This window comes from Protopterus annectens, chromosome 8.part0 (assembly GCF_019279795.1).
Source record: "Protopterus annectens isolate FY-2018-M chromosome 8.part0, PAN1.0, whole genome shotgun sequence".
Taxonomy (NCBI): domain Eukaryota; kingdom Metazoa; phylum Chordata; order Ceratodontiformes; family Protopteridae; genus Protopterus; species Protopterus annectens.
Window position 1 is genome coordinate 753,354,089 of NC_056741.1, and position 23,337 is coordinate 753,377,425.

At 38.8% G+C, this 23,337-nt stretch overlaps 1 protein-coding gene across 2 annotated transcripts in view; it reads right to left on the reverse strand.

Moving 5' to 3' along the window:
• PKLR (pyruvate kinase L/R) overlaps positions 1-23,337 on the reverse strand; it is a 711,145-nt gene that overhangs the window by 241,667 nt on the left and 446,141 nt on the right. For both annotated transcript variants that reach the window (XM_044080213.1, XM_044080214.1), the window contains exons 6-7: positions 21,847-22,117; positions 9,470-9,620 (exon numbers count right to left, since the gene is read on the reverse strand). In XM_044080213.1, the coding sequence (XP_043936148.1) occupies positions 9,470-9,620; positions 21,847-22,117 (422 nt within the window). The remainder of the gene's footprint in view (positions 1-9,469; positions 9,621-21,846; positions 22,118-23,337) is intronic.

The following is a 23,337-nucleotide window of genomic DNA, read 5'->3' on the forward strand; positions in this document are numbered from 1 at the left end:
AAGATAACAGAAGAAATGCTTTAAAATGAAAAATGAAGATGAAAGATTAAAGGAATAGTTATTTGTAAAGGCTTTTAGACAGGAAATATGGATAATTGACTTATCTCTCACTGAAAACTTGAGAGTTGAAGGTGGCCATGTCTAAACGCTAAAGCGGGAAATGACATCTAAGGGATGTTAGGGATGGTGCATTATGGGAAGGGAAAGAGCATGAGAGTTTGTTGGTGGCCACGAGCTAGAAAAACGGGCGAGTCGAATCTGAGGATCAGATCCAATCTCAGTAGTTGCGGAATGAATACAAATCAACAACATTAGATCAATTACTTTAAATTTTTTAAGGGCATGATGTTTCTTTGTAACACTTGCTGTTGATGAAGTTAAAGACTTTCTATAGTGATGGGAATTTTTAAGTACAAATACCTTTACTGTAATGTCTCATTGCCTTAATATAAACTGTTTTTGTTCCACCTGCCCTAAACAAAACATCAGGGTACTGTTAAATGAGTGCGGGGTTCTGGACCTTAAAGTCAGTGACAACTTCCCATGACTTGTGAAATAAACTTCACAACCTCAGGGGCAGTATATTAAACAAGCAAATCAAGGTCTCAAAATGACTTGCTTCTAATGTGGTGAATTCATTTTACCAGTACTCTGACAATCCTACATTTATAGGACCACTTCCAAAGGGACTAAGCTGGAACAGTTACATTCCATGGTCAGTTTTTTTTTTTTTTTATTCTTAAGTTTCAACAGCTGAAATAGTATGAACACTTTTCAGCTTAGTTAAAGCCTGCTCATTAACAACTAAAACCAAAAAAGAGTTTTACAAAAATAATTTATTTTCACATGCCCAAGTAGAGATCAGTGCTTATATAAAACACAATCGCTTTAAGTCCTCATTTAACAGAGTTAAACTGATTACTGGTACAGAATGTTTCTTTCTGCATCTGCTAATACATCTGGATTGTGTGTTAATAAAAGATTTTCTGTTATTTATACAAGATTTAAAGGATTACAGAAAAAGGATGAAATCAGGCTTATGAAAGATCAAACAGGCTTCAGTCTGAATGACCCCTTGACTTCTGGCAGTTTATTAAATTCTCATTTTGTTCACCACTGTTTTATTTGCTCTCTTATCAGAGCTTTTAGGAAATGACTTAAGTAGTTATTTCCTAGCTGTTAGATACCTCTGACTCATAGAATATTACCTAAATTCAGTGCTAGCTAGTCTACATTTTTATTCTCACCCTAGCAGCATTTGCTAGTCCGTAACATTCCAGCTTTTTAGGCATTATAAGAATCTTGATTCCTGTTAATGTGCATAGAAATAATGTAATGTATGACATATGCTACACTCTTAAAGGTTTCTTAAAGCTGTTAGACTGTAGGAATTCAGTTAAAAGATAGCACTGGTCCCACTGGCAATTATATTTCTACTTGTTAACTAGTTAATGTTTGAGACTTTTTTTGAGTGTATAAATCACTCTACTAGGAATTACTGTGGAGAGAATTTATATCAGCGTAAATTATGAGCATTTGTGTAATTCATGTACTTGCCTGCTATTACTCCAGTATAAACAATTCTCTCTCATAGCAGTAAAATACATAAGTGTGTCATTTCATGATTGTATTAGTGTCATTTTGGCCTGGGTTGTTGCTGAAAAGGGTCCTTGGGTCAGATCACTTTACCAACTAACAAATGTAAAATAAAGCAGACTTAAAAAAACTAAAGTAAATTTAGCTATTCAATGTTCAATACACATATGGTGTCAAAAAAGCAGGTAGTTGTAAAATTAAATCTACATTTGGGTGTGCCATCCTGGACGCTGGTAGACAGGTAAGAAGTGCAGTGTGGACAGTGACTCACTTGCTGGAGAGAGAAAAACTTGATTCAGAAACATGTCTCACAGATGGTACTTACTGTGTCAAAAAAGAAAATTAATTCCGCACAGTAGCACCGTACATTCTACTACTACTTTTTTTTGGCTTTTTTCCTGGTTAGGGGTCCCCACAGCGGATTACCTGTCCGCTCATGATTGGCAGTAGAGTTTTATGGTGTCAAGTTGCCAGCCCGGTACGCAACCTTCCACAGAAGGTGCACACATGCACACACCTCACTATTACTTTCTATAATTTAATTAACACTGCTCTCAATAGAAAAACACTGAGTTAGAGGGCAGACAAGACAGATAAGGCACACCAATGGGCAGCACTGTGTACCCTACAGTTGCAAAATGTTGTAGTTATCATCAAGGGATACAGTTATCAAAGGAAGGAAAGGCACTACAATATTAGATTGCGTTGGTTTGGACGTGCTGAGGAGGGATGCTGAGCATATTGGGAAAAAGATGCTAAGGATGAAGCTGCCAGGTAACAGGAAAAGAGGAAGGCCTAAGATAAGGTTTATGGATGTGGTGAGAGAGTACATGCAGGTAGTTAGTGTGAGAGTAAGATGCAGAGGACAGGAAGAAATGGAAACAGATGATCCGCTGTGGTGACCCCTAATGGTAACAGCCGAAAGAAAAAAAGAAGTTTTTGGGGAAGGGTTAGACATTCTGTAGTGTTCAGAGAGAAATGCAACCCATGCTCACTACAAGAATATATTACTGTAAGCACTCATGGTGGTGGAGTACAAATTTGCAGAGGGTGAAAACATAGCAGTCTGCCTACCATATACTGCACAAATTTTATTTATTATTTATTTACATTTGTGTACGGGGAAAATGTCCAACTGGGCAGGATTGCCCATTTTCAGCAGAGATCCGGGGAGAAAATCTTCATACAGTAGTATACAAGATATAAAAACATACAGTATTAAATACAGTGATAAAATAAATAGTAAATATAGTGAGCATATAGTCAAACTCAATAAAGATAAAAAATAATAATGTACAGTGAACTATAGGCAATAGAGAATACAACATTTTTAACTTAGAAAACATTTGTAGTTAGACGGATGCTTTTGTCTGGGCTACAACATACATTTAAGAAACAGTACTGAGACTCGTGTTAGAGTTTGGCTGATATAGTACATGAAAGTAGCAGAAACGGTAATGAGGCTCTTGACTGGATTATTTATTTGATAAATGTATATCAATTAGTGTTTGGTGGTGAAAGTATATGAAGGTGATGTAAGTAGATAGACCAGAATAAGTAGTAAACTAAGAGAAAGCGGGTCTAACAGATGAAATAAGAATGCCATCTGCTTTATAGACTAGTAGAGCTAAAAGAGGCTAGATAGGAGAGGAGGACGTATGTTTAGGAGGGTTTATAGAGATTACTCAGGGCAAGTACATGTGCAAGACCATGAGTTATTTAAATGTGAATTAAGAAGGCACTTAGTCACGTGTGTTGTGTACTGACCAGATGATAAAGAGGAAGTACATTCCAGGCTTTAGCTACAGTAGTAGAATATAGAGTCCCAAGAGTTATATTTGCTTTTAGTTATATCAACAAGTGCTTTATTGGTACTTCTTAGAGGTTGATTGCTAGCATAGTGGTGAAGGAGGCCTTGTAGGGCTAGGGTTTTCTTAGGGTGACAGAGGATTTGGTGGGCCATGGTAAGTTGGTTGAAAGTAATTACGTTTGGTAATTTTAACCAAGATAGCTTTCTAAGGGATTGGCAGTGATGGGATCTCCATGGTGATTCAGTAGCAAATTTTGCTACTTTGTTGTAGCAGATAGCTGGTTTATTTAGGTCTCCTTTATTTAGATTGGTTAGGGCAAGGGAGGCATACAAAAGAGTGGAGAGAAGGTGGGTACTTGCAACAGTGACTTTACTTACAGATGTCAGGTAATTTTTGCATCTATAAAGAGCAACTAGCTTTTTGTGAACCTTTGTGACAGTTTGTGCTAGATGTTCGTCGAATTTCATATTGTGATCTATGATTACTCCTAGAAGTTTAGTATGGGTCACAGGTGTGATTGGAGTATTGTCAAAGGATGTAACTTTAAAAGAAGGAATTGAGTCAGCAGCCTTAGAGGGATTGAGTCAGAAACCCAAGCACGAGGCACTTTGTTGCATGTTTGTTGGGGGACAGAACAGGCCAGCCATGTGTACCACCCTTAGAAACAGCACACAAGGTATCATAAGAAGTCTTATACACATGTTCAGGATGCAGTACACAATTCCATGTACCTAAACAACCTTACTATTCTGGACATAGCTGCAGTATCTAGTAAGCCTGGAACATGCTTTACTTTATTTGTTTGCTTTTTATTTGCTTTTAAAATAAAATAGAAGACTTGAGGATTTTTTTTAAGTGGGCTAGATGATTTTGTGGTTGCAGGTGTCTGCCTTTTGTGTTTAAATTAAAAGAACTTTTACTTTTAAGTTTTTAGTGAGTGGGCTTTAGTTTAATTTAGTAGGGCTGATGATGCACCAAGGATTTACATAAGGCATTGATGGCATGCCAAGAGTGTAGATACACATAAAATATCTGCACAATGTCCCAGATATAATGTTTTATCATGCCCTTTAACTTGGGGTCCATCATTAGGATAGAAGTTGGAGATGAGGAAAGAGTCCAATTGGGCATTCTTAGACTTGGATAAAGTATATTACGAGGTCCCAAGAAAGCTGATTTGGTCAGTCCTGTGATGGTTCAACGTCCTAGAAACACGGACAGAATTAAGCAGGCTATGTACAAGGACCCATGATACAAATATGAACTGTGTTCAGACTCAGAGGGATTTCTAGTGGGAATGGATGTATATCAAGATTCAGCTGTAAGCCCATTCCAGTTCGAACTGTTGACTGGCTATATCAGCAAACAGATCACGGAGACAGATCAACAAAGCTGCTGTATGCAGCTGACATGGCACTACAAGAAGAATCTGAAGAAGAACTTTAGCAAATGGTAGGGCATTAGAATGTAAAACTGAAGGCACACAGGATGAAGATGAGTAAAGACAAGACAGTTAAGGGAGTAAATTAGAAGAAGCTGAAAACTGAGGTAAAAGGAAAACAGTGGAAGAAGTTAACCGCTTTAAGTATCTGAGAGGTAAAGGAGATGGGTCAAAGCTAGAATCATGAGACTGCAGGCAAATGACACAAAGTATCAGGTGTAGTGCATTACACAATAATGCCAAAGGAGGTGAAGTGTAGGTTGTATACAGCAGCAGCATTACCAGTGTTGCTGTACAGTAGACAAACCTGGCCAGTGGAGGCACAACAACTGGGGAAGCTTGTGGTGATGGAAATTAAGTGATTGAAATGGGTAGTTGGATGTACACTAAAGGACAGACAAAGACATTAGGACATCAGAATGGAAGTCAAAGTAACTCTAAATAACTCTAATGGCAGAGGAACTCAAGGAGAAGAGACTGAAATGGTTTAGTCACAGGTGCTGAAAGGAAGGATTTGGTAAAGTGGATTTGGGAGAGACAGGAAGAAGTCAAGTGAAGATGAGACATCTGGCCAAGAGATGGATGGATTACATGACAGCAGATCTGCAACAATTAAACATGTTTGTCAAAGACTGCAGGACAGTGGCTGTGAAACATGAAATGTGGGAAAACAGGGCTGATTGTGCGTGCGAGTCTGCGTCTTGTGAGTCTGCGTCTGAGTCTGCGTCTTGCCTGTGAGTCTGCGTCGCCTGAAGTCTGCGTCTTGCCGCGAGTTTGTGTGTGTCCATGTCAGTTTCTGTGCTGTAGGAATGACTTGCAACTATAACGCTACTACAGTAACACAGATAATGCACTATTATTCCATAGGATCGCAGTGGACTCTCTCCTGCAAGTGTATTTCTATAACTGCAACATAAAGCAGTTGTTCTAGACAGTTTTACACAGACAATAATCATATTTGAATTGTATTAGGTACCTTATTCATGATGTTCTCTACATCTACATGCTAACTGAGAACCAGTTGCCTGCTTGGTGCACAGTAATAACAACCATGCTGTATAGACATCTCTGAATTTTGAGCTGGATTTCCCACTGCAGTATTTCTAAACATGGTCACTGTGCAGTTTGGGCAATTTCTCAGAAAGTTAACATATCTTTAACTTTTCTCACTTGGAACCTGTTTTTTTGCTGAACATAAGAGAGTTGTAACTGTTCTAGTTTGGAAAAATGTCTATCAGGGTAAATGAATGACATTATCACCCTTTGATTTTTCTACCTCCTTTATCAACATTTTTTGAAACTTTAGCTCACAGGCAGCTCACTCCATATTTTCAGAAAGGTGGTTGATCATGCTACCAGCAGCATAGATTTCACCATTGGCATAATTCTGAAACAGTTTTGTCAACATGTTGGTGCTTCTTTTCTTGATTTAACTCATGCTTCTGATACAACTGGATACCATGATGAGTTTTGGCTGATGCTGCATGATCTGAATTTAAAACCAATGACTCGGATGGTACCATTCCTGTCAGGTCCTGTCTACTATACTGCAATTCAATATATTCTTTCTACACCATCTACATCTAGTTTGGGGGTTCCATGGGGTTTGACGGTCATTTCACTATTTTTGTTATCTAAGAATACAGGAAGTTTGATTCCAGTGTTATGGGTTCATAGGTCTGTACTAGGCTATGGCTCTGGAGTCTTTACAAGCCTAGCCTAAAGGATTACCCTGGCATCATGCCACCCGACCTTAGTTCCCAGTGCCTCTGTCGAGTAGAGCCACTGGATTGATCCCCGGAGTGAATTTTCTCTTTCCCATCCACTCATCAAGATTTCTATTGAAGAGGGCCAGTGAGGTGCTCTGTTTGACATGTATGGAAAGTCTATTCCACAGCATGAGCAGTCTCTGGGTTATGAACCTGTCCCTCCAGCATGTTCTGTTGATTGTGGTAATGAGGTTGAGGTCTCTAGAGCGCATGGTGTGGAGGGATTGGGATTTCTTCAGATGTAGCATTTCTAATAGGGCTGGTCAGACATGGCTTTGTAAGTCAAACAGAGATCGCCTCTAAAGAGGCGATATGAGACAGAGAATAGTTGGGAGTTTTTTTTTGAGTCTGTCCATATAGAACAAGCGTTTAAGGCCTATGATCCTCTTTGTGAGGTACTTTTGTGGCCTCTCCAATTGTTGCAGGTGCCTAGTGAGGTACATGCCAAATGGGGCATTGTACTTGATGACTGGCCTAATGAGGGATGAGTAGAGGGAGACAATGACCTTTTGATTCCTGGATGCAAAACCCTTAGTAATGAGATGTGCCACATAGGACTTTCTGACCACAGTGGCAATGTGGTGGTCAAAAGAGAGGTTGCCGTCAACCTGTGTTCCCAGATCTCTTATAACATCTTCATTGTTCTGTGCTACCATCGATGTGGTAATTCATGGGAACCGGGTTTTTCCCAAAGGGGACGACAACACATTTTTTGGCATTGAGCTTAAGGCCATGGTTCTGACACCAGTATCGCTGATATATACACACCGGGGACCAGCATTGTCATATCTGTTTAGGATATTAAGGCTTAGTTAATGGGTTAGAAGCTCCTTTTGAATAGTTTAAAAAAAATGAATGTCATTTTTATTGTTATCATCAAAATATTTTATAAGATACTACTAACTGGGTTACATTTATCTTATAGGGTCATCCTCGGCTCTCACTTGTGCCATTTCATGCATGTTGATTTACTTCTCATAGAAATTTATAGTGAAACTGACACGTAAACCTGCATCTGTGTTATAGAAGGATGAAGTCCTGACTATAGCCCAGGTGACTCAGGTTTGATTATCATCTTGGACACATTGATGGTGCAGGCAGGGAGAATCTGCATGCCCATCTTGAGATGAGCTGCACAGATCACACCTACCTCATTGACTTCTTTGGTAAAGAATGGAGAGAAAATAACTTGTATTAGTGGGTGAGGGTGGACAAGGCCAGCTGACATTAAAGCAACTGCAAAACTGAGGGTCTGGACAGCAGTGATGACCATTACACATCTCGCCCACAGGGCACTACTAAAATGTAAAGGGGTGAAGAATTAAAGGAAACATCTTCTGGGCTATGACGCTGCCCCAGGCACTTCAGTCTCTTTACCAGCCCCTAACATGAGGCATAGACGGTCAGGAGGGAGTTTAAGGAGGTTTGGTAGACCCGACAGACAAAGACAGGTCCTCAGGACAACTAATTGTCAGCTGCAGGGAGAAAATATTGACAAAAAAAATTGCCATGAATAACCATACAAAAGTTACAATGACAATGGAGTTAAACAGTATGCAAGTTTATCACTCATACTGAGCCTACATTGATATGTTACTCACTACAAAACATACAGCTTGTATTTGCTGGGATATACTTAAAATTGTTTATCATGCTGTATGTTACTACATATGGTGGGATTCAAAACACACCCACCCACACACACCCACCCACACCCACACCCACACACACACCCACACACACACACACACACACACACACACACACACACACACACACACACACACACACACACACACACACACACACACACACACACACACACACACACACACACACTACTGAGAGCCTGGCTAAGCTATACGTGTATTCTAGACTATATTTTCAAAATAGAAGAAAATTAAAAGAATTGTTTAGCTGTTATTGCCTTCAAGGTAGAAAGAAGGTATCTTGACAAAATCTGCTGTTTCACTATATGGTATGTATAGAAATGTTTTAATGGTATCAGCATTTTCTTTTCATGGTATGTTTCATATTGCAAGAAAATTTTCAAGAGCTTGAACTCTGACTATTTATCTAGGTATTTCTGTTCATATACCTTTATATATTATTATGAAATACAGAAAGCTATATTACATCCAGATTATGCTTTGCCTGTTTTAAATGGCCCTCCTACCATTGACCAATGGAAATGTGATTGTCTTAACTGCCCAATTACACTTTCTTGAAGTTACAGCTGCTCATAGGTCATCTTGTCGTAATATTGGCATTGCAACTTTACTGTTTCTGCAAGACTTCTGTGCACTATAATTGGAATTTTCTCCTTTCCTCATTGATATGCATGCCTAGTTTCAGTACATATATGTAGGGTGTGAAGATCCCCGCAAGGTGTGCAGGGTGACTGTCCCCTTCAGAAATGATGTTTTCAATTACTTCCATGGCAGTTTAGGAAAGTTGTTTCTCCTATTAATCTGTAATCTATCATAAGGGAAATATTTCTGACAATGTTTATGTCATTGTACTGTGGTATGTTTATATTAATGTTATTTATTTAATGACGTAAGCATAAAAAACTAAATTACCCTATTGCTAGTAATTATAAAAACAAGGACAAGTCAAGTGCACATTTGCTGTAAAAGTAAGCTTGCTATTAAAGCAAATACACAATTTCATTATGAAGAAAAAATGTAAGCCAATTATTTTCATGTGATTATGTTTTACATATATACTCTCAAATTAAATGCACTTTCCTGAACTCAAGAATACATATTTTGTGCAAAAGGTCAGGGAACCGTCTGGGAAACAGGCTTAGATAAATGACATCAGCGTAGATAAGATAAACTGCATCTCACCTGAGTAGCACAGATAACAGGCTTCCCTATTCTGTTGCATCTTCCAATCATCATCTTCTGGGCAATAAACACTTTCTCTGCGGGAATTTCAATACCAAGGTCACCTCGAGCCACCATGATGCCATCACTAGCTGCCAAGATCTCATCAAAACTGAAGTAGAGAGAAAACATTAAAACTGACAAACTCTAAAACCTGTACTAACAATTAGATAGTTTTGTTCAATTCTGGCATGCAGTCACAATGGGAACAACACGACATACGTTAAATGATAACAGACATGTACTTGCACATCTGTGCAGAGACTAAAGAACAGTTAAACATCCTGGGGTAATACCCACAAATCTTTGCTGTACAGTACAGACCAGTTAGTGCTATACAGTACTAATTGTGGCATTGGCAGTGTTATCTATGAGTATCATATCACCAACAGTATTGCACAGTTCAAAGTGGCATAAGGGACTCGCAGTAATTTTGACTCACTAACGTGGTACAGTACAGCAGAAAACAAACATTCTCTTATGCTATATCACAAGTGCTCCTGTTCTTAAAATGCAGTGTGCAGTGCTGGGATAATGTAGCACAGTGCACCCATGAGTGACGGGACCCTTACTTTATGCAGTATCATGCATTAGCTTCTCATTGCTCTTCAAGACTGTAACCAGACATTCATCTCGGCAATTTCTCTATACTTGGCACTCGTACCACTGCTGCACCTAAATCTCTGCACCCACTTCATACAATCATCTTACACCAGGTTACTTTAGGCATACCACATGTATTAATTTAGTCATCTGCCTTTCTATCTATCTTTCTTTCTATCATTTGTTCACCAGGTAAATGGCCTTGTCCATACACCCTTTTTGGCTATGACCTGGTCAACACCAGGAGCAACTTATATGGGTGCAACTCACAATGTTGAGTAATCATTTAATTGACAAAGTTTACTACTGTCACTTTTGGTCAAAAGTCATGTTTTTGCACTTCAGAGAGCATTGAAATAAGGAATAGCAACTATTCCTGTTGAGGGAGAGCTTTGCATATATGAAGGTAAGTGGGGTTTTCTTTAATGTGAAGCCCCCCTGTCCATAATTAATTCATATATGCTAACCCTAATGCTTCTGCTGCCCCTACTCATACCCTTGCACATTACTTTACCAAAAACCCTTTCCTCTAACAGCACCACTATTCACATAATGTCTGAAAAAATTGTTAGCTTTTTTTCCTGCTTGAATAATCAAGAAAGGAGACCACGTCTTCGCTTTTTGTGATAACTGTAGTTTCAAAGTATGTTTTCTGCACACATGAACTTCAACAGAGAAATCAATGCAGATCTAGAGTCCATCCCATTCCAAAAGGCCTTGGAAGTGGCCACAGCTCTTAGAATATTCCTTGACATTCTTAGACTGACTTTTGCCATTGTTTGAGTAGCAAAACTGAACAGTCTGTGACAGTCATCTAAAATGATTTGTTTAGATTCTGGTTAATATTTTTCTTAGCATCACTGGAATCAAAAAGTTGTCTAGATTTTCTAAAATTTTTTAGTTTTGTCCAAGGAACATCAGAGCTGTCTGTGTACATCCCAGGTGGGGAGCATATTTCAGAGGCATAGTGAAAACTATCATTATCAAAATCAGAAAGAGGTTTCTTTTCAGAGGAAGGAGCAGCTCTCTTTCATTTCTCTGTGTTAAAAGAAAAAGCTAGAATATAAGATTGAAAGGATGGCTTTAAATACGCTCTCCACAAAATTAATCCAGTCCTCCCATGAATCCCTTTGAATACACGGAGTACATGGAGAAGTCTAATCATAGGGGATTCCATCGTACCACATACCAATGCCCCACTCACCAGACCGAATAAGGAGAAAATAATGGTAATTTCCTGTCAGAGGTCAGTATCCACCAAGTTAAGCATCCACTTAAGTCACTGCACCTCAGGTACCAGTATGATTCAGTCATAGTCTGAAATTGCTGCAACCTTAGACTCCTATTTCATAGGTACTAAACCCAATCTAACCACTATCTTTCCCAAGACCAACTTGTCCACCACAGACCTCTCCACAGCTAACACCAGTACACCCTCTATTCCCAAATTTACTCTGTCATCTATACCCACCTCGACTACTAAAAAATTGCTTCTAAAACTCAAACCATGCACAAATGCCCCTGACAAAATACCCGCCAAATATCTGCAAATCTCAGCCAACTCACTTACCCTTATCAGCATACTTCTTAACAGATCTGTCCAAGAATCCTATATACCCATCATCTGGAAAAAAAAGCTTATATCCTCCCTCTACACAAGGTGGGCCCCAACAGCGACACCACCAACTTCTGCCCCATTGCTATACTATCACCCATCTCTAAGATTCTGGAAAAATTTATTCATTCTCAACTTCTTCACCATCTGACTCACAACCACATCCTCTCCCCCACCCAACATGGATTTAGGCCAGGACATAATACCACCACTGCCCTCATATCCTTCATGGACACTGTCAACTGAGCCTGTGATGCTGGTAAAATCATATCTTCATTATTTCTTGATCTTTCTAAAGCTTTCAATACTATAGCTCACTCTCTCCTTCTAACAAAACTCTCTAACATGGCTACCTCACCTCAGACTCTAAACTGGTTCACTAATTACCTCAATAACATGCAACAATCAACTAAATGGCAGAACTCTTGCTCCCTTTTCCTAAACACCACCACTGGTGTTCCTCAAGGCTCAATTTTAGGGCCACTTCTGTTTAGCATATTTATCAACTTCCACACCGCACTCTCTCAAGGCTCAATCATCCAGTACGCAGATGACTCCACTATCATCTGCATTGCAAAGAACTCCTCAGAACTACACCTACTCATCCAAAATGCCCTCACCTCCACAGAAATTTAGATGTCTAATAATCATCTTGCCCTGAACCCCAACAAAATCAAACTAGTAATCTTTGCCCCAAAAAGTCCACACCCCTACAAAAAGAAAACTACCATTCAATCCCTAAATAGTACCACTATCGACATTGTACCTAGCACAAAACTCCTAGGTGTCATCATAGACGTAAACCTCACATTTGACCTGCGCATCCAGCCCAATGGCAAAAAGATACATCAAAAGCTTGGCACTCTCTACCAACACAAAAATCTACTCAGTGCATTAGGCCAACTTTCCCTTGCCTCTTCTTTTCTATTGCCCTCACTTTTATATGGTGCCCCCCTCCTCACCAACATTCAGTCCTCTCTAAAGTCCAAACTAGACTTGTGCTACAACAAAATTGCTAAGTTTGTAACTAATGCCCCCCAACTCATCCCACCACTGCTTATCATTACACAACCTAAAATGGCTTGCACTCCCAACTCTCTCACCTTTATTCAACTAACTACAGCTCACAAACTCATTCATAATCCATCCATGTGCTCTGCTCAGTCTTCTATACTTAATTTATACCATCATAACAGACCACTCAAGTCCAACAACCAACTGCTAGCAAATGTAGAAAAACCCAAACTTTTCACTGGCCAGATGCTTCACTCCTTTACCATAGCAAAACTTTGGAACTCCCTCCCCCAACATTTAGATCCACCCGCTCAGTAACCCTCTTCAACACATCTCTGAAACACCACCTCTCCTCATCTTGGCTGCGCACATGTGCTAACACCACATCTCATATAACCTAACTTCAACCATCACAACTATTCTCACCCCCACTCTACTACTCTGGCATCCTCCGTTCACATCCACCTGTCTTTTTACTTACTCTGTCTCTTCATCCTGTCCACTTTCCTCTTCTACTAACTGTCATTGTCCTGCCATTGATCCCTCCTGTCTACTTCAGTCTCTTCCTAACACTTATAGACTTACCATTGAACCAGGTGAGACATTCACGTACTCTCACAACCTACCTTAATATCAAACCACCACTTATATCTGCAACAATGTCCACCGACTTTGCTGATTCCTGCAATAGGACTCATAGCCCATCGCTCAGCAATTATACCCAGTGCTTTTTTTGTAAACAAAAAGGTGGTTGTACGCATATGTTGCAGGGTCACCCCCCCCCCCCCCCAGACACACACACACACATATTCCAGTGTCCCATTATTTGGCTATTCCCTCCCAATTGCCATAAACACTGTTCAGAACTTTCAGTGTGCATACTGTTTTCTGCTTTACTTCTAGAATGAATACAGATATTTGGATTTACTTAAAACTTTTATTTCAAAATTTCCAGCACAAACACTGATAGACATTTGTTAAACAAAGCAATACAGTCTTCACAATGAAAACAAACTTAGCATTAAAACTTTTGTGACTTTGAAACTCACATTCATTGAAACAGCATTGAAACCCACATTCAAAGAAAATGCATCTGGCCAGTGGCATTTGGGCTGTTTTCATATCATAGACCCCTTGCACACATTTTTGGGACCATGCAAAATATATTTGATTCACTTTCCTGATTGTATTAAATTATAATACATATTTAAATTATATCCGTTGTATAATGCAACACCACTTGTTAGAGCATGTTTTAAATTTATAGCCAATAAACAAAGAAACAAAACATATGAACCAATAATGCCAAAACTGCCCAATTCAGAACATTTCAACCATAAAAGGCCACTCAAACTTCTGTCATGTTACGTTAAAAATGATAAGCTGGTAATATTGTAAAAGGGAATGGATGGCAAACTAAAACAGGTTCATGGTTGCTAGGCATCTTATCCAAAGGAGGACATACTCAGGACTGCAGCACCCCACCCTCTTAAAATCCAATACAGTAACAGCAATCCAGCTACATGCTGTAGGAATAGGTGAAATCAATCAAGAAGCTAGCTTTATGTTCCTGCATTCCAGGCACATTTCTGCACTTCAGGATACTAGATCATAGTGTTATCCAGCCAAATTTGAACAAATGCAGTTCCCCTGTGCCACAGTAGTCTTAGATGAAGATATTATTATGTGGAACTGAGCAAAGTGATCAAGACAGTAGAGAAAAGGATAAGTCCAGGTGGACATTTCAAGCTGTCTGAATGTAGAAAGTAGTGTTCCTTTTACTCATCTAACAAACAGTGTCTGAGTTAAGATTTTCTTTTGCTATTTCTCAACTATGGATGCATCTAAACTATCTGTTTTTTTAAATGACTGGCAGTAATAATTCAGAAACATACATAAACATCACTGACTGCACATTTAAACAAGCAAAATCTAACATTTTTTAATTGCAAAAGTAACAAATCCATTCATATCACAGACAAAAAGTGATCAAATATGTGCAATGAAAAAATCTTTGAAAGCCTTTTATTTTGCCAATAGCTTTCTTCTCTTCTGCCCTACAGTTATTTTACATTATTCAATCCAAAATGCCATCTATCTGATTTTGCATTTTAAATCTTTAATAACAGCCTTTGGCAGTCTATAGGCACAATTATTAGACATCTGTGAAGAGAAATTGAAAAATTAATCATTTTCCATTTTGTACTTTCTGTAGTATATAAATTACTTATTCTTAAAGCTGAATTCTATACTAGTTCAAGTTTCTATCCTTACCATAGTAGCAGAACGTGAACTAGTATTACAAAATGTGAACTGATATACAACTTGTGAAATTGTGATTTCTATCAAGGCTTCCTATAATCTTTTCAGATTATGACCTTATTTAACAATTGGCATTTAAACTGCCCGATTTCAGAACAGACAACACCAAAGAATTGTTGACTGTTCATCCTCCTGTCTGGAATTTCAAGGTATGATATACTCTTAACTGCCTGTCACATACCCACTGGATAAAACAAAAGTTAAATGTTTTCAACTCCAGACAGTATTACTGATATTAACTTCCAATTCACTATTTTATAAAAACTAAACGTAAAACTACTTTAAAAGATATGGTGACAACATTTAGAATGCTTCTCAAACATATATTTTCCTATACAAAGATATACTACAAAATACCTACTTTGTAATCAAATGAATAGCTTCAGTTTGGATATTTTGCAAGTATGCTGTGTACTGTTCTTAGTTAAAAGGCCTAGAGAGACTTGAATTTTTAATTCAGCAGCGCAGACAACTTAAAAATGAGAAAGGTGCATTATGATATGTTGACCACAGAACCAACAAACAAGACATCTAATCTTGTTTCTCCATACTAAAAACATTTATAACAAAAGAGCACTTTAAACAAAATCCTTTTAAGAAGACAAAGAGAGACATGAACACTCTCAACGCTAATGAGACTTTTTACCAAAGCTTATGACAAGGTTGTATATATGGTTGCCTGAATCCATTACAATTCATTATTATATAAGAATAAAAATATATCTGCTGTAAAACAACCACTTTTTGAGACTATAAGGAAAAAGGTACACAAATGCACAAGGGTACTACAATATTTTGGGGGTACTAGTCGTGTTCTATGCCTTAGAAACTTGCTTAGGCACTCATGATGACAACCATAATATGGACAATGAAAAAATACACACATGCTTAAGCCAAGATTTTTTTCCAGTAAAGATCTTTCCAGATGCCAGCGTTGTAAACAACTGAAATGGGTTATGGACACCACACAGAAAAAAGGCGCTTCTGCTTCAATCCTGAACCAATTCAGAATGTTGCTAACTACTAGTTACATGGTATGCTGATGTGAGTTACAAAAGGAACTGATGAATTTATTCATTTAAACAACCCATGCAGTTCATCCAGTTTTACCGAGCCTCAAACTCTTCCAGACCACTCTAAAGATTCTACCATATCTGAAGGTTCAGCATGGCATTCTGAAAAGTAAAATGGCAGCTCTCACAGGGTTAACTAAACATACCACTCACCTGTCATCTAGTTGCGGTCCACAGTCCAAACATCTTCAGGAATTCAAATTCTGCACGTGCGGACCAGGAAGACGTAAATGATCGGTCACACATCACAGAGACACAGAAGGTCTTCTGTGTCTGTGCAACCAGATGTAAAGGTCATTCTTAAAGAAGAACACCCTTAAAAAAAAAGTTTTTTTTTTTTTTTTTTTTTTTTTTAAGAAACAGGGCAGCAGAGGTGCCGGTGTACTGGCCCAAAAAAAGCCCTGATTATACCTTCTAAACATGTGAAAAGTTTAAGAACCTAGTCTCCAAATCCTATATCTGCTTTGCACCCACTGCATGAAGTGTCCTATTTAAATTTTGCTAGCTGAAAGCTACTCATATTGCATATTCACATGTATATACTCTGTATTGCTTGTATAATATCTTTGATTTGAGAATGCTTACTGATGTACTATTTTTTCATCAATTGTATAAGCTGCCAATAATATGTACTAAATGTCTTTATTAATGTAAATTCCATATTGTATGCAAAAGGTCTTGTATGTGGAGCTTTTCTCCTCGGGACTCCACTGAATATGGGCACTTCTGGCCCAGTTGGACCATACCGGTAAACAAATGCAAATAAATATAGTCCATGTAGGTGTAAATAACCTTATATGTCCCTCCTTAGTCTGCAATCTCCATAATGTCTCTCTCCATATAGTCTGTGTGCCACAGGCTCGTATGTTCCTAGCAGTGAGTGGCATTCTACCTTCACCAAGGATGGTGTTACAATATGAACAGAAGAGGATTGACTTTAATAATTGGCTTAGTTTCTGGTATCATTCTAGGGGGATACAATATTCGTCAGGATGGGAGGACATGGTTAATGAACCATGTTGCTCTGCAAAGAATGGTCTGCATCTGTACCATCTAAGCTTTTGAATATTGGCTAAAACATTGTACTCGCCCACAGAGCCTTTAGGCAATGCCAAATTGACAAACCTTCCAACATAGTAAAATCTAACCAAGGAAATCTAAAGGTGTTACTGTTCAATGCCAGGAGACTAAACAAGAACCTCCACTCCCTCCAAGCTCTCCTCACCTTGGAGAATGTGGACATCTGTGCAGTTACCTGCACAACAAGAGACTAAAGGTGGAGGTGTCTCAAGCTACATCAATAGACAAGCATACTTCTAGGTTGGCTAAACAGGATGACCAGTAGAGTTTCTACCCTTCAAGATTACTATAGATAAAGTTGTATGCCATATTACAGCAAGCTATAAGTTACTTTCTATGTCTCATGAAATCCATAGTTCATACATAGACATACTGGAGGCAATTACCATCCAATCAAATACAGCATCTACAAGGGACTTTAATTCTCCCTCTATTAACCTGGAATCCTTCATGACTCCAAATTTGCAGGCACAGAGATTCCTAGACTTTGTAAGCACAAAAACCCTGAACCAGTTTGTGCATGTGCCTACTAGAGGTGCAAACATATTGGACCTGGTACTCACAAATATGGGAGAACACTTTCCCACTGCACCCCCCCCCCCCCCCCCCCCCCAGTATCGTGTCCTCTCTGATAAGGCCAGATCACAAAGTATTTTCCTTTAAAATAAGAATCAATTCTGTTATACCAGCAAACTCTATAACACTCAGAAACTACTCCAAAGTGATAATCTATCTAAATTTCAAGCCCCTCTAAACCCAGATGATACATCAGCCTATGCAGAATCATTTTCAAACGATCTGCACAACCACTTCAGACACTGGATCTAATCATCAAAGGCAGGTCATGCCTACTGAATCTGGTGGACGTCTTTGAGAAGGTTATCAAGGCAATGGGTGAGGGCACAATGGTGCACACTGCCTACCTTGACCTAATTCAGGTATTTGGTATAATACTTCACTCAATTATTGTACAACTCACAGAATTAGGTATAAACCCCTATGTAACTCACTGGATAGCCAGCTGGCTCACAGACAGGACCCAGGACGTTTGGATTGGGGAGACCACCTCTATAAAGAGGCCGGTCACTAGTGGCATTCCGTCAGAGCTCTGTGTTGGGTCTTCTCCTTCCTAGCATCTATTTTTCAGAAGTCTAGGCTGCTGTCAAAGGCCTCTGGCTTACCAAGTTTGCAGAATATTGTAAGCTAGGAAAAATCATAGAAACCTCCAAAGATAGTAACATCTTACAGGAAGGTCTAACAGACAAACGACTAGTGCTAATGTCACAGTTTAAAACTCAGTGCCAAGAAATACATAGCAGTAACTTTTGGGAAGTTGGCCTTTCAAGGAATCTATCTCATGGATAAAACACCCCTAAAAGACACAGTAGTCAGGGATTTGGGGACTCATGTAGATAGTAACCTGGTCTTGAACAAACATGTGTCTAAGGTAGCAAGAAAATCATTCTAGGTCACCGAACTTATAAGTAAAGGTAGGGCATCTGGACCAGGGAAGTCATTTTGCCACAGTATTCAGTCATCACCAGACCCATCACTGAGTTCACATCAATAAGTTCACATCAAGCTACATGTATTCTACCCCTAATTTCCCTTTCTGTAAGTACCTGACTAGTCACATGCAGCCACTGGAATGTCCACAGAGATTTCTCACAAAAAGAATAGAGTGCATAAACTAATGCCATATGCAGATAGCCACAAAGCCCTGTCTCTCTACTCTGTTTCCTACAGACTGCTGAAAAGTGATTTATGCCTGGCATGCAAGGCATCCTTGGATCCTGCTCTGGTGGGCCTATTTCATATCTACAAAATAAACAGCACTAGAACTACTAGACCTAAGTTATTTATATGTTACCTGCAACTTAAACATGACATGTTGGAGGGACAGGAAAGTATCTCAGAGAATACTCATTCTTTGAAATAGATTGCCATCCATGTGAAGCAAAATCCTTCCCTAACCCTACTCAAGTACAGCCTAGACCAGTTGACTAAAAACTGAAAATTCACACCCAGTCTATGTCCCTGATGAACAGAGGCAGCCATTAAATCATACCCTAACTAACATACACCACTGAAAATAACCTCCAAGATATAATAATTTAAGGGATACATTTGGGTTGTATGGCTAGGCGTATAAAGTTCCCAGTGGTCATTAGCCTAGTATACACCTATGAAGCTGTGAACAAGTGTTTTGCTTTTTGTGTGCGCTTTTTTAGAGATGTATGGTTTTAGATGAAAGTCCATAAGTCATACTTTGCAGTAAGTAACCAGCCGAACTCTTCCCTCACTAGTATTTGGAGTATGGCTCCCTCACCCTTAGAAAAAAATAAATAAATAAATTATGGTTCTCCCTTTCCAGTGAGTTCTATGATTTAATTTACATGGTGTTTTTTGTTTTTAATACCATGGCAGGAATGGACCTCATTTATAAGTCAGGGTACAATCAGACTTCAATGGATTAGTAATGTTTTGTGTTTTTATTTTTTTTCATTAGCTAAGAGTGCTCTTCACAGCACTCACAATGTACCCAGAATTGCCTCCTTCTGCCTCCTTCTGCAGTTTTTATCAGACTGCATGTATTGGTAGCATATTTAAGTTTGTTTGCGTCTTTCGGCTTTTCCCGGTTAGGGGTCGCCACAGCGGAACTCCCGTCCGCTAATGATTGGCAGTAGATTTTTACGTACTGGCTTGCCGGGCCTAACGCACAACCTTCAACGAAGGAACGCCCATTCACGCATGTCGCCACACAGAAGAGACGCTCTGAGAATCGAATGGGCAACGTCTAACTGTGAGGCGACAACACTACCGCAGCACCACCACCACAGTGGTAGCATATTTAAGTATGAAAGTAAATTATTTTTTATTAGTCCTGCCACTTCTACTATGATTGTTATATCTTTTGTCCACACTGCTTTTGTTTCCACTTACAAATCCTGGTATTTTTATGACTTTTTGTATCTCCGTATGCAAGACACTGTAATCTCTGGAAGTAGCAATTTCAGTGATCAGTGCTACTTCTGTTGCGTTTTCTTGAACTACTATATTTGGTCATCTTGCATCTTTTTTTTTTTTTTTTTGAACTATTGGTAATGAGTGATCCCACATGATATAAACTTTATAATTCTCTATATTGCTTTGTGGTTCATGTTCCCAGTGCTTTCCAGCTTTTTCTATATTGCAGTATCTGCACAGTCCCAAATGCAGCAGTCTTGCCATGTCATTGTGTCTTTCAGTGTATAGGCCCTGAGCCATGAGTGTATCACACCTAGCAAAAGATGGACAACTGTTTCCAGTTCTGTTTTACAGAAGCTACATTGGTCAGTTTCTCCCATTTGTCCTATAGACTTTGCAAACCAACATGTATGTAGTCCACTGTCTTGGACTGCCATTATTAGCCTTTCAACTTTTGGTTTCAATTCACCTCTCCTTAGCCATTTTTATATCAAATCTTGGTCAACATGAAGTTTTCCAGAAGATTTTTATACTTGCCATTATATTGTGGACTTTTCAATTTTCTTTCATTCTCATCTGATCCTTTTCTTTATAATCTTGCTTTTTGGCACATTCAGTTGCTGTCTGACTTTTGTCTACTGCCAGATGGATGGTCTGAAGGGATGTGAAATGTTCCCAGGTCTAAGTGGCCTACTGAGGGGATGAACCAGAGGGCCAAGGAAAGGTAGATTGATAGTCTGAGGGCTGTGTAAGTGCCTCAGTTGAGTCATCAGTCTCGGATCTTAAAAAAAAGAGGTAGACATCTGGGATTCATCAGTTACCTCTTTAGTTGGATTCTTTTCCATGTCGAGCTGAGAGGGGGAGGGCTACTTGTGGGGAATCGTAAACATGTTTGTTCATGTCAAACATCTGAAACATTTGTTTTCAAGAAAAAAAATGTAAGTGAGTTGAGCCTACATCTTACTATGTTAGGTGTGAAAAGAAATACAAATTTGATATAACTTTACATTGTGTTCTTCATATACACAAAAACATTGCTGATGTGTGCATGGACTTCATTATGGTGTAATGGGTTCATGACTAAAAATAACTTTCTGAAATCAAAACCTTTCAATATTCCCAGTCTTCCAAATTCAGTATTTTGAAAAGACCTGACAGTCTCATAATATTTTCTCTTTACATCTAGTTCAAAAAGATTTAAAAAATTTGAATCCCAAGTCCCTGCATTTACTGTTTTTACCATACATGTATACAGACTGTTACTTTATTTATCTTCTGTTGACCAGGTTAGTTCCACTAGCGTAGTAGCCTCTTTTCAGGGGAGACCCAAAGTGGCATTTATACTACTAGGGGAAATTTGTCCAGGACATTGTAAAACTTCCCCTACTCTTTTTAATAGGTATTGTAGGATCTTTTACAGCTACCTGTGCCACCACCAACCTAGCCAGAATGGGCCTTGGCTTAATGCCTTATCCAGCAATTAGCACTATTCCAATTTACTGGAGTAAAAACAGAACCCAAACACTTGATTTACTGCCCAAGAATGAAGCAAGCTAAAAATCTTAATGTGTATGTGCCATTTTACACACACACACACACACACACACACACACACACACACACACACACACACACACACAAATTTATTCCCATCACACACTTACTTTTTGACTCCTTCATGGTTTTCAATTTTACTGATGATCTTCATGTATTTTCCCTTTTCTCCAAGAATTTTACGGATGCTATGCACATCTTCTGCCTTTCGAATGAAGGAGGCAAATATCATATCCACGCCTTGACCTACACCAAAATGTAAATCTTTAATATCTGTATCAGAGACTGCAGGTAGGTCAACCTTTGCACCTGGTAGGTTCACACCTTTCCGACTACACAGCATTCCTCCGTTATCTACCACAGTTGTGCAGTAGTCGGGTCCTAAACAGATGAAGAAAAACATACCATCATTACACAGCCTAATCTCACAGAGATTGTGCACTTCAGTTATTTGATGTTCAAAAAAAAATCTTGTAACCTAATTTGTGAAAATATGTCACATTACTAGTAAACTCCACAAAATGTTAAGTCACATAAAAGAGCAAACTGTACACAAATGGTCGCAGTAAGACAACCCTTCAGCATGAGGTTGTTTGTTATATTTTCTCACTTCTGATGTAATTAAATCAGCTAAGTGTGCCTTGTGGCAAAACTCCCACAATTAATGTTTTTTCCAGAATACTATATCCCATGGGATCTAGGATGCACGAATGCACATTTTACTGAAACGCGAATGGGCGGGCATACTTACTCGAAAATGCTTTTCACCGAAGCAGCATATTCACATAAGTATGCCTGTTGTGCTGGTCGTACTATGGTGTACAAAAGGAAAAATTCCGTTTCCCCACTGTAGTGCGATCTCGGAGTGAAAATATTAAAGTGGGGGGTGCAGGGAGGCTTGCCCCCCCCCCCCCAACGTAAATGTAGATTTAATGTTTGTTTTTTTAACACACTTCAGCGTAAGCGCTTTTTCGGTGAAAGCGCTTTCATTAAAGTGTGTTCGGTCATAGTGGTTTCAGACTGTTGAACGAAATCCATCCTGTTATATATCCTTTATATCTAAAATTCATTTTGGTTATATACAAAGATCACCAGTTCCATAACAGCAGAAATCCTTTCCCATTCTGATTTATTACTGCCAGTGAATCACCCAAAGATTAAACACTGGACTTGAAAAAACAACAGATGTTAAATGCAGAACACATTACATCATGGCTTTGGTAGAATTCCCTTCAAAATCTAACAGTACTATACAGTCTTGATCCCTTGGATAAAAAGTAGATGTTTTTCAAGCTTTAGCCTGGAAATAAAGTTCAACAAAGGGTGGGCATCCCAGAAAGAAAAGCAGTACACAACATTTGCTAAAATCTGACCAACTGCAAAAAAAAAAAAATAACTGTTGCATAATCAGTGAGAGACAGACATTATATAACCATTCACAATAAACTAAACTATAATGGAAATTAACCAAAATATATATACAGAAAGTCATATAATTCAGTGAATGAAAGACCATATCTTATGGAAGCCAAAACAAAAAGGAAAGAATGGAATATTATTTTTAAATCAAACCATGTGTAGGCTGCAACTGGACTTTTATT